Source organism: Genypterus blacodes, unplaced genomic scaffold (genome assembly GCF_046128005.1).
Source record: "Genypterus blacodes isolate CSIRO-AG114 ecotype Tasmania unplaced genomic scaffold, CSIRO-AGI_Gbla_v1 ptg000021l_1, whole genome shotgun sequence".
Lineage (NCBI taxonomy): Eukaryota > Metazoa > Chordata > Actinopteri > Ophidiiformes > Ophidiidae > Genypterus > Genypterus blacodes.
This window is the reverse complement of record NW_027466834.1, coordinates 5,574,679-5,587,234: the sequence shown is the minus strand read 5'-3', so window position 1 is coordinate 5,587,234 and position 12,556 is coordinate 5,574,679. Positions and strand designations below refer to the sequence as shown.

At 42.6% G+C, this 12,556-nt stretch overlaps 1 protein-coding gene across 1 annotated transcript; it reads right to left on the bottom strand.

Annotated features, from left to right (window-relative positions):
- Positions 1-8,591: 8,591 nt before the first annotated feature.
- calub (calumenin b) lies at positions 8,592-12,515 on the bottom strand. Its single transcript, XM_076142367.1, has 7 exons — positions 12,449-12,515; positions 11,409-11,632; positions 11,040-11,233; positions 10,782-10,948; positions 10,628-10,688; positions 10,278-10,477; positions 8,592-10,055 (listed from the first exon to the last, which is right to left on the bottom strand). Exons 2-7 carry the CDS (start codon positions 11,627-11,629, stop codon positions 9,951-9,953), a joined length of 948 nt encoding a protein of 315 aa, XP_075998482.1. The 5' UTR covers positions 11,630-11,632; positions 12,449-12,515; the 3' UTR covers positions 8,592-9,950.
- Between the last annotated feature and the right edge of the window lie 41 nt (positions 12,516-12,556).

The following is a 12,556-nucleotide window of genomic DNA, read 5'->3' as shown; positions in this document are numbered from 1 at the left end:
AGGAGCCATGCTGGAAGCAGCCAACAAAAATGTGTGTGTGTGTATGTGTGTGTGTGTGTGTGTGTGTGTGTGTGTGTGTGTGTGTGTGTGTGTGTGTGTGTGTGTGTGTGTGTGTGAAGGGCGGGGGTAAACAAAAGTAGTCATGTTTCACTGCTTTGGCCCCAGTGTGCATCCCACTGCACTCAGCCCAAACCCTCCAGCTTCCCCCCTCATGCTGTTGTTGTCTTGTTCATCTCTCCTCCCTCTGCACACATAAACATACGATAGCTCTGAGACATGTCCACACAGAGACACAGGGCTTTCTTTCCTCCCTCTATTCTATCATTGTGGTGTGATGATAGGACACCCGGGTGTTTTCTAATGGGTGTAGCAGACAGGAGAGTCCCTTATCACACAAACGCCAGATCGCTTTCCATAGAGTTGGTGATTATATCTACGGAAGGAGAGCCAGACTGTTTTCAACTCATGAAGGGAGCATGAGATGCTATGATATCGCACACACACACACTACAAGAACACCTGATTTGAGCTCACATCTCCACTCAAAGCAGACCTGCATGACTCCCCCATGCCAGTCTGTGCAAATCAATGTTTACCTTAACGACTCGCTGATAGCTTTACATGTTTTTCTTTACACACCAACACCCTCAGGAGACCATGACAATCCTAAAAAATTAGGGTGGCTGACTGATGTTGCAGAGATACAGCAGCACACAGACACAAATGTGAGTTTGAGAATTTATACAAGTTTTTAATTTCTAGCAATTTCTAACTCTAAGAACACAACACCATTTGAATGATGTGGCTCTCTAAGATGGATAACTTCTCACCCGTCACTCATCACTCATAACAAAGCCTCTGCTGACCTCCAGTGGTCATGTTGGACCATAGCTGCTTTCATTGTCTGTTGGCTCACTGTCTCACTAGTCTAGGTCAGGGGTCTCAAAGTTCTCTATGTTTCTGCAATAAATAGGTTAAATCAGAGTGTAGCAAGATAGATGTGGTTCACTGAAGGCCAGGTTGGAGACGCCTGATCCAGTGAAATAGATTAATTCATTGTCAATCTGATTCATTGTCAGTGTAAAATCAGTCAGACTTAAGAATCCAAACAGATTTGTCTGCACTAACCCAAACATTTCTCATGGAGCCAGACACTCTTTCCTCCCTGGAGCCCTGAAGATATTTGCAGACATGCTCCTTCAAGAGCTCCTTTGATTTTATGTGTGCGCATGAGTGTGTGTGTGCACGTGAGTGTGTCTGTGTGTGTGTGTGTGCCCCTACACATGCTGAGACAAGTGTTTTAAAGGATATGAGTTACTCTACAGAAGGTGAACAGATATTTAATAGTTAATCCTTGTGAGGACCTATTAGGTATCAGAGTGCTGTAAATGAAAATAAAAACATGCATATCAAATCATGATACAAGCTTTTAACTATCTATTCACAAATTAAAAAACATTTACAACAAGATATTTGCTGCAGGGTTGTGTGACAGGGTTAGAGTTAAAGGTTTATGAGGCTTTGTTTAACAGTCTGGGGTTAGTGTAATGACTTGTGATCATATTCTTGGAAATTTGTCTATGAGCCAGAATGTAACCTTTGGCAATATTCCTAGTCAGAAATTGCCACCCAAGCTGCTTTATGGGCCCGACCAGCCTGCCAGAGGGTGCACTCGCATCCCCAGACCAATTTTGGAGTGGTGGAGCTGAATTATACCCTAAGACTTATAGTTAGGAGTTAGTGTAAAGGTTATGGTTTGGCGTGTGGTTTGTGGTTAGGTTTACACATTAACACTCAAGTATCAGATGGAAGAGTGGAAGTGCTGATCTGATCCAGCTGGAAAGAAGAGAGGAAGAGGTGAATCAAATGTTTCAACACCAAATAAATGTCTTAAACTGAGTTTTGACCTCTGGTGTCACACTCAGGTTGCTGTCCATTCTCCTTATGTAATCTGATTGGCTCACACGTTTGTCCTCGAGCCAGTAATCCTCGCCTGCAGGCTTTATCCTTGTCTTAGTTTATCCCAAGATACTCGCCATAAGCTGCTGTCTGCTTTTTAATGTATCTGTGGGGGGGGATCTGTGAGTGTGTTTGGATATATATATATATATATTTGTGTGACTGGTGAGAACAATTGTTTGCTCTTTAAAGCTTCAGTCTAGGGTTTTTGAATAGGCTTGAGTGGATTGTCAGGGCTTTAGGTTTGTTATCCTCAGATTCTCTTTCTAACAGAAGGATATGGACGCTTACGGAAACCCTGCAGAGGATCTTACAGCAGGTGTGTGTTAATATCTATACTAACACTTTAGATATGTGACTGTGCAGGAGGGAGTATTGGATTTATGTATTTACTTTACATGAGTGGTGAATTGTTTCTATGCAGCATATTTATTAGAAGCATGTCAACCAGGAGGATTTATTGGTCTCCCCACACTTCAAACTGGGATATACAGCTACTGACATGTATATTTATGTGCATATAGGAATTACAAGCTTTAGGAAAGCCATAGCTGCTCCTACGTGGAAGTGTTGGTGTAAAGGTCACTGTTGTGTATCATGAATAAGCACGTGTAAATGTCTGTGATGGAGGGATGAAGAGAGGAGTGAGGTGAGGCACATATGAGCAGCGGGGAGAGGACTGTAGTTTGCTCTCTCACACTGGGTAAAGCCAGGCAGAAACCTTCTTAAAGGGGATTTGGGGGAATTATTGTAGACAGTGTGTTTTGTGCGTGTGTGTTAATACGTGTTACCATCAAGTCAGAGACAGAAGCTCAGTCTAACCCACTCATTCATACACTTGAAAGGGAAAGTGTAAAGGCTTTAGTTGTAATCTTTGCGCTTTCTTGCTTTCTGAACACGGACAGAAGAGGCTCCTGAGGCCTGAGCGAGCACAGGAATGGCCCCCACTGAACGCTCACCCTCACCAAAATGGAGAATGCCACAAGGCAAAGCTCTTGTCTGCTCCCTGCTGGGCTTCCTGTGTCTGCACATGGCCACCGGTGAGGCCCTTTAACGTCACCTCACTTCATTCTTACACCTCATTTAGAGTTCTTCTCCTGGCCAGAATTAACACGCGTCTCATCCACATGTTATTTTCCCGTGTTTCCATGCAGGAATGTCTGGGTCGGGTGGATGTCTGGACAGTCAGGAGATATTTGCAACAGTCAGAGAAAACAGCCATCCGGGAGAAATTATTACTGAGGTCAGCACGGACGTCGCAGCGGACTGGGTTCGCTGGAACCTCGGTGGGGAGGACGCCGACTGGTTCTTCTTTGATGGAAGAAACCTTCGCCTAAACTCGTCATCGGAGAGAATCCTCGATCGAGAGGTAAGGGAATTTTGTCTTCTCCCTTTAAAGGCCCCAGAGTGGGATCTGTAGAGAGTGAACTCAAACTCTGAATAGAAGTCTGTCTCTCTCACAATGCTAAAATGTGATCATGAAGATAAGTAGTGTAAAAAGAGAGGAATGTGATAAAATAAGTGCATTGTTAGTATAATATTCTACATATAACTACTGTCTAAGAGCCTGTTGGTCTCTCCCTCTGTCCCTCTCTTCTTCAGGCATTTGATCCTGTCCTAATTGCAGAGTTGAGATGTTATGAAGAAGACATACTTCAGGTATATTTGATCCCTGTCGTCTAGTTTTACTCCTCTGTGTGTAACCTCAGATTCAAACTCAAATTCTTGTGTCTGCAGAGTATGTTCAGTATCGTGGTGGAGATTCTAGATGAGAATGATAATGCACCTGTGTTCGCAGAAAATGCTATCCGGTCCTTTTTCATCTGTGAGGTTAGACACACATAGACATCCATGCATGCATAAACATAAACATATCATTAATATGACAGTATTGTTCAGTGCCTGCCTGATTGCTTTACATGTTAATATTTTCCAGCTGACTCCTGTGAATACAGTAATATTTACTGTCCAGGCCACAGATGCAGATCATGACAAAATCATTTACTCCATTGACCAGACATCTGTGAGTCCTACAATGAATCTAAGAAATTAAATAGGTGGAATATACAAATACTGCATAGGTGTTTGTTTTGACTGTACATGTGTGTGTGTATGTGTTTAGCCTGATGCAGAATATTTCAAGATTGATCTCCCAAACAGTGGTGAGGTTGTTCTGTCCAAGCCTCTGGACTATGAGACCAAAACGATGCTGAATGTCACCATCAATGCTGCGGTAGGCTATTCTATTTTCTAAAATGCATCTTCTATCAACTTGCCTCATCAAATTCGTAGAGTCTACAAGTGATTTCCTGATGCTTTCCATGACAACAGCATTACCATACCTTGATTCAAGCATTCATCCGCTTCTCCATCATAGGAGGTTGAATACTGAAATGTCCCCCTCAAAGAATCTTGTATTCTTATTGCTCCAGGAAATGACAACTGCCGAGCACTTCAACACCAGCATCACTATAATCATCTCTGTCCTGGATGGAGATGATCAGTATCCGCAATTCCAGCCCTGCATTCTGCTTTTCCAAGATGAGACGACTCGAATCTGCACCGGCCCTGTGTACACAGTCAACATCACAGAGGGAGAATCGGTCAGTTCCAAACCTCATGCATCACTCATGTTAAATACACAAAACATCACCAGTGTCACACTCTAATGTTAGTTAGTTAAGATTCAGGTCATTTGAACATGGTATTGTTTTGGGCACCATCAATAATCACACCAAGTCAGGGATATGTGATATGAGCCTATGATTACTAAAGGTCCATGTGTGTGTCATGCTGCAGGACATTGTTTTAGACTTCTCTCCTGGCCCCATTCATGCTGTGGATGGAGATAGAGGACTCAGCTCCCCAGTCAGCTATGCCATCCTCTCAGGTACTGTACATACAGGCACAAGTCCGTATTTGTGTAAATATGTTGTGTTTATGTGTGTAACTGCATTTTTATACATACCAGGGAATGATGATGGCTGCCTGCTGATAGACAAAGACACAGGTGAGGTGAGACTGATCCAAGAGGTGAAGAACAGACTGGCTACTCCAACACTGCACCTTCAGGTCATGGTAAGACTCACGTACTCAGAGGTTAGACATAAAATAAACAGTACCTATCCCCCATACTTATTTTCCACACCATCTCTGTCTCTCACTCAGGCGTACCAGAATAATGACCCCAGGAAGTATGCTGTTGCCACAGTATTGGTCCGTGTTCTGGCTCTGAACCAGTTCCATCCAGAATTTGAAGTGGCTGAATATCGTGGCTTTGTAAATGCAGGGAGGAGTCCTGCCTCACTGGTCAATACCTATGGCAGCAAAGCACTCATCTTACATGTTCAGGACAAGGACTTTATGCATGTATGCAATTCTACTCAAACACACATTCAAAAAATGTTGCTGCAAAAATGATCAATTTTCTGTGACCTCCTTTTCCCCCTCACATTTATTGATTGACAGGATGTCAATCCCATGATCTCCTTCACCCTCAGTCCTGCGTCTAATCACACAGACATCTACCATGTCACACAGGAAGGGCTTGTGATCGCCAGAGCCAATCAACTTCAACCAAAACAGAAACACATTCTGGAGGTGAGATGAGTGATATCATTTGTCTAAACAACACAATGATACTCACAAGGTTAATGATCATATCCATGGTTCTGCATGTTTTTTGCTCAAGTGTAAATAACTACAAATCACATACAGTTATTCTAGCGATACAGTTATTGCTTTTTTTCCAAGGCAGACATTAAAGGTTTAAATAGATTTGCTTCTTTCCAGAAAGCTGGTTTCTGTTGTCATTCATTTCAGTATAATGCTTGAAAGCTGCTTGTGACAGGTAATCCATCACTAGGATCATAGTATAATAATGGAATGAAACTGGGACAACACAGAGGTGTGGGAGGACGGTTGATGTGCCATCAATAATACTGACACGTTTGACATGATAAAATATCACTGACATCTTTGGGTGTACCTGTTGCATTCATGAACTGTGTTCTTGGTATCACAATACAGTATTGAGTTTGACACTCAAATAACGCTGATGTGTTGTTCATTGTGATGGATTACCTTTCACACCCCGCTGGTTGATACTCATACCATTACAAAATCCCTGGAAGGTAGAAAATAAATTGATGCATGCTTTTGAAAAATGTTAAAGCTGAAATATAATAGTGAATGTTACCGTTAATGGGATAAATCATTTGTAATCCCCAGTGTGTCATTACTATTGAAACTATGGTGAAGTAAAAGTGTAGTACTGTAGCAAAAATCGACATTCTTACCTGCATCAAAATCATTTGTAGGTTACGGCCATAGACAAGGAATCAGGGGATGCCACCTTTGCTACTATAGTGGTGGAGGTGTTACATGAAGAACAAGCAAGTAAAGACACACATACAAACAAATTCACATTCCGTTTAGACAGTACTGATGACTGGTAAGTGTGTAATCCAAAACAAACTGTGTGTGTGTGTGTGTGTGTGTGTGTGTGTGTGTGTGTATGTCTGTGTGCAGTCCCTTTTAGTTCACTGGGAGATGACCGCCTGACAGGCTGTGTGGTGGGCAAAGCATTGGCTCTCTGCGTTTTCTTCATGTGTGTACTCGGGTGTATCCTGTCTACACTGTCATGGCTGCTGAGGAGACACAAGGAACAGCGGGGCCCACTGGAAAGAGGGTGTTTGGCGCATGGCAAACACCCCAATGTGGTGAGATCAATAATACATTTCTGTGATCTAGATTCAGATTATACCAGGGTTTGTTTAAGTTTGCGTACTGAAATATTCTCCATATATTCCCACAGAGTCTACATCGGTTCCAACAGGTGAGATATCTTTGCGCTCCGTCTTGTAATGGTTCTCAGGCCCTGTGCTCTAATAAATCCTCATAAACTCCATTAAAGGATTGCGTACATTCACACACATCCGCTCTGCAAAGCTCCTAAATGGTGTTTGGTGCTTCTCATCAACGATATCGCTCCACAAGTCCTTTTTTTGACATAACTTAGTGATCCTTTACCCATAACTGAACAGCTGACTGTGGTTGCTTCATAGGCGAGTCACCGCAGTGCCATGCCGCAGATGGAAGAAGTACAGTTCAGCAGCGAAGAATACGGAATATGCAATCCTTCCTTCAGCCCACAGGACAAACCTGGCACCGACCAAGACCTGCCACCCTGCAGAGAAACTTATCCAGCCATGACAACAGCTGACACCAGCAGCACCCCCACCAAACCAGTGTACACTGCTTCCACACCGACCAAAAGCTTGTCTGGTTTATCCACAGAGGAGGCAACAAAGGACAACTTGGTACATATGGAATTGTCTCTTTATACTACACCTCCAGTAACACCACAACAAATGTCTGAGGCCTGCTTTCTGGATGATCAGCCCTCCACATCGCTGGACGACATACCTTATTTAGGACACCAAGGGAGGGTAGAAGACACTGGCACTGGACCTCAGACAAGAAGGCTCTCAACTCAGGAAAACCCAGGAAGCATGCAGGATTTCTGTGGGAAGGGAGATGATGATGATGAGTTAGAGGCTGATGATGAAGAATTGCTAAGCGTGCTTGCACGTCTGAATCCCAGTTTTATCTCTTTTAGTAAGTGATGTCGCTATAATATTCCAGAGGAAACACACACAGCTTGTGTACTTTATGATGATGAATTATATGAATAAAGCTGTGGTCCATTCATAACATATCTGGTTGAGATAAATTACTTTGGATCCACTATGTTTTTGTCACAGTTACATACCTATTATTGCACAAACATTAATTGAAATCAAATCTATTAAGCGTAAATTACAATAGATTCAAATTCAAACACAACACTATTAATAAATCCTGCGAAAAGCCTTATAAGTGCATCTCCTCCACAATCAATATGAACACATACAGTACACAGAGCTTGTATCTTGAATTCTATCCTATTGTATCCTATCCAGAACCTGATTTACTTACTAAATAATCAAGATTTCAAATTTGCGCAAAATAAGAATGAAACTATGTGGGGATCTGCATGGATTTATAGGCGAGATTTAGACCTCTATTACTTTATCTGTATTCAGTTTGAGGTATCTTGATGATCTACAATATACATGATTGTAAGGTAATATGGAGGTAAAGGGGTTATAATTTTCCTGTAACAAAACATGTGACGCCAAAGCCAAATACTTTCAGAGATCAGTGAGTCAGCAGTCTGATAACAATGGGAACAGAGTAGAGGAAGGCTGAGAGGAAACCAGATCTGGGACAGAACGTGACCTCGGTATTCTAAGGTTCCATCTGCCCATTGACCCGTTTAGAGATGCAGCGCTTTAAAGTTTTGCTACTCCTTCAAGCGGAACACTTTTTGACTTTAAAATAAATCCAATTTGAAAAATACACAAGTAACCTTACAAAAACAAAAAACCCAATTATTGAGATAATACAGAGACCACAAGATGTGAGAACAGAAAATGCAAAATACTGTATATTTAGCATTTTCCTTGGCTAAACGCAGAGACAAAAACAGCAGGTTGACTAAGAGAACTTTGTCAAATATAACACCATTTGCATAAATAAGCAACCTGTGTGGGACACTGGACAGTCACAAAATACCCAAAACCAAGTGCTTCAATTTAATATTTTTAATGAGACATTTCTCTCAATCACCAAACTGGACCTGACTGTTGGAGTGCTCCGTATGCAGACCAACGACATATTTACAGTAAAGTCACTAGTGAAAGGCTTGTCGCTGCAGTGAGCCTATAAAAACATACACATTACAGAATACCATAAAAATGATGACCAGTGGTTATAAATGGGGGGGGGGGGGGGTAGTGATAATACAAAGGGAAAGGCTAAGAAGGGAAGAATATTTATTTATTTGATACTGCTTACAAAACGAGACTGTTTTTGCTTGGCACATAAATGAGCTATTAGTTGTCCAACCAAATCAATCAAAAATTCATAATAACAAAAGAAGCAGGGAGTCACTCGTAAATGGCTGTAATATATGTAGAAAACACACGTAGACTCACACATGCATACACACACACACACACGCGCACACACACGCACAATGATTGAGGTGATGGGGAAAAAGTAGGCAGCATTTGAAGACAAAGCATCCATCAATCTGTCTGGAAGAACTAAATTCATCTCCATTCCTTCATCTGTCTCACAACACGAGCTGCCCTCTTGCAGAACCCACCGCCTGTGTTCCAACGGATGCTTTGGGGACCAGTATAGCAAAAACAGTGTGGTCCCACTATTGTTACCCTATTGCACTAATCCAAATAGTCTTCATAAGCGTTGGAATTTAATGTTTACTCCTCTTTCCAAACTGCTGCTGATAGTCTAGCATTACTAAACTGCAGGGTAGTGCAATCGGTGAAGACAGAGAGAAAATAAAGTACAGGCGAATCAGCAACTAGTGATTTCTAGTCAGCTTGGGTTTGACCACATGATCAGTCAGGGGAGTAAAAAGTAAATTCTAATGGCTAGAAATTAGCTTTACTCTTCATCCTCCAGTGCATTGCAAAAAAAAAGACATGGTAATACATAATAACATAATAACATAATTGTTTACTGCAAGCCTAAACACTTTGTTCTATCAAGGTAACCAAAACAAAACAAAACACAAAGTCAAATCTTTCAAAAAGGGGAAATGTCTGAACCTCACGAAATGTCATCTAACACTGTCGTTGTTCATCCTGACCCCAGACAAAGCAAACGTGGTGGTGGAAGCAGAGGATGGTGGAATATCCCGAACGTGTGCACAACTGAGCACGAAGACATGCGAGCCGCGCACATACACTAAGAACGTTTAGTGTGTACAAAGGGGACACGTTCATAAAATTGAATAAATTAATGTCCGCGGCGCTGGATTTGTTGAGCTCATCTTGTTTCGGGGACACTGTCCACTGTCGGGTCGGAGTTGTAGCTGGGACACAAGATGAACACAGAGTCTTTGGGCAGGGGGGGAGATTTTAGAACTCGTCGTGTCGAGTCAGAGCCTCCCCGAAGTCAGTCGCCTGGCTGCCCACAAACAGGTCATACTTGTCCACAATCTCTTCCTTGGTCAGGCGGCCATCCTGACAAAGGGAGATAAAGCAAAACATGGTGAGTCTTGTTCAAAAGAGCTGCACTACAATAGTTAAAATGTGTTAACAAGTCAGATCTTCCACAACTGGAAGTCTTGGACCGTGAAGCACTACGACAAACAGAGGTGCGTTGTACTCGTGCTGCACAAACCGCATTTAAACAAAAACATAAACTTAAGGAAAAAGAGCCTTCTACAATCAGTTCACACATACTTTGTCTGAATCCGACTCGTAGACCAGATGCTTGGCCTCGGCCTCGGCGTGGTCGTAGTCACTGGGCAGGATCCAGTCCCTGGTCTCCTCCTTGTCCATCTTCCCGTCTTTGTTTTTATCTCTAAACTCTGTGAACTGCTCCCTCTCCGTCTTCACCCACTCAGGCTCGGAGGCTTCGCCCTCCTGGTTGTACATGTCACCTACACCACAGGAAGGAGGCAGGCAAGGGAAGTGAGCGGTTTGGAGAGAATGTTGCCATCTTTAAATAATGGACATTAAATTCCTAGTTTGCATGCTGTCTTTGCTATTAAACATCGATGATGCCATGGCAACCGGCTGTTATAACTCACCAATGTACTCATCCAGGTCAATGAAACCATCTCCATTCTTATCAATGTCCTCCATTGTTTCCTGCAGGAAGCAAGGACAACACAGCAGTGAGGAGGAGTGTAAACAAACATTTCTGTCCCTCGGTTACTGCGTTAGGGTGCGTTTGTCCCTCACCAGCACGACAATGTCTTTCATGTGGTCGTACTCCTCGGGGTGAAGGAAAGCTGTGAACTCCTCCTTGTTGGCTTTCATGTCGGTGTCGTGGTCGGCCATTTTGAACCTCCTCTCATCGCGAGCCATCATCTGCCTGTAGCTGAAGCCATCATTAGGGTCAGGGTCATCTACAAGAGGTCAGAGGTCGGTCAGAACTTTATTCAGGTAAACAATAAACATGTGAACAATCTAGTGAATCCACAGCATCTGCAATCATACCAAGAATATATCCATAGGTGGCGTTCTTGTACTCCTCCCAGGACACCAGACCGTCACCGTTGAGGTCATGACTCTTCCACTGTCGGTCCACGTCATCATAGATCCATCTCTTCTGAGCATGTTTGATCCATTGCTTCATCTCTTCTGCGGTCACGTAGCCGTCCTTATCACCATCAATTCTTTCAACCAACATGCTGCACATAGAAGGAGGGAAGAACACACATTCTCCTGCTGTTATAGTATTTCTCCTGTGAGCGGTGTCATCTGAGGTAACATGAACTTTACTGCTCCCTGAGGTGAAACTAGGTCACTGCTACAGCAAAGTATAAGTATGGACTTTAAATTGAACAATGAAAAAGGAAAGATTACCCAAGCCTCTCCTTGCTTTCTTCTGGAGTGAGCTGGTCAAAGGTCTTGGCCTCCTCCTGTCCCAGAAAAGCGTCGTGGTCATAATCAAAGTTGTCTGCGTCATCATGTTCTCGGTTACTCAGTCGTTCGTCGTGGTGAATGCGGTCCTTCTTTTCCGTGGGTTTGCTGGTGGCATAAACCACACAGAGAGCAAAGCACATGACAAGTGGCCGCAGCTCCATCTTCTGTAAATACAAACACCGTCTGAGCCAGCGGTTCAATAACAACAAACGCCTACAGTTACAACTGAACTTGGCGGAACTCTCACACAAACAAATGCAGTCTGTCAGAAACCACCTCGGTAAGGAAACAATGTTGACACGTACAAGGAAGTATTCCGGGTAATGTGGTGAATTACTCAGATAATCTCTTCCAGCTGACTCAAGCCCTCACTTGTTTCACCTCTAGTGCTTGGCTGACATCCCTGTGATTTATAGGATAGGCACGTCTAGGGACTTCTTGTGTAACTAAGTATCAGCAGACCGTTAGTTTCAATCTTTACCATACTAAATTGAAAAATCCAAACTCTTAATTAAACCTGTGTCTTATTTATCATGTTATATTTTGTCTTCTATCTTTTGAAGCAGTTATATATCGATTTTGTTTACACACAGTGGACATACATTATATTGCCTTTTAAGGGGGGAAATGTTATTTGCGATTTCAGCTTTATGCAATGTGTCGACTGCTTCATCATTACGCGTCTGTATATACTAAACCATATTTAATAGAGTACCGTCCTATGCATTAATACACACTCCAAACACTTACAATAACTGACTATAACAAACACTGTTACCAATGTTTAGTAGTAACATTAGACTTAGCTAATCTGTTTAACCGCTTTCTTTCTACCCGTTCGTATGCATTTTCACGCGTCCATTGAACATACATAGCAAACGACATGTTTATTCGTACTGTGTATATCTATTTATCAGCTACAAGACAGATACGTTTCTTATTATTTCCCTGTTAAACTACAATAATGTCTTGGGACTCACCGGCGTCTTCGTGGAACTCAGTCGTTTCAGTCTTAGTCCCGCCCCCCGGAAACACACCCATACGCTTCCTGTGCTAAAACAATATGCGACCAATCAGACTCCGAGGAG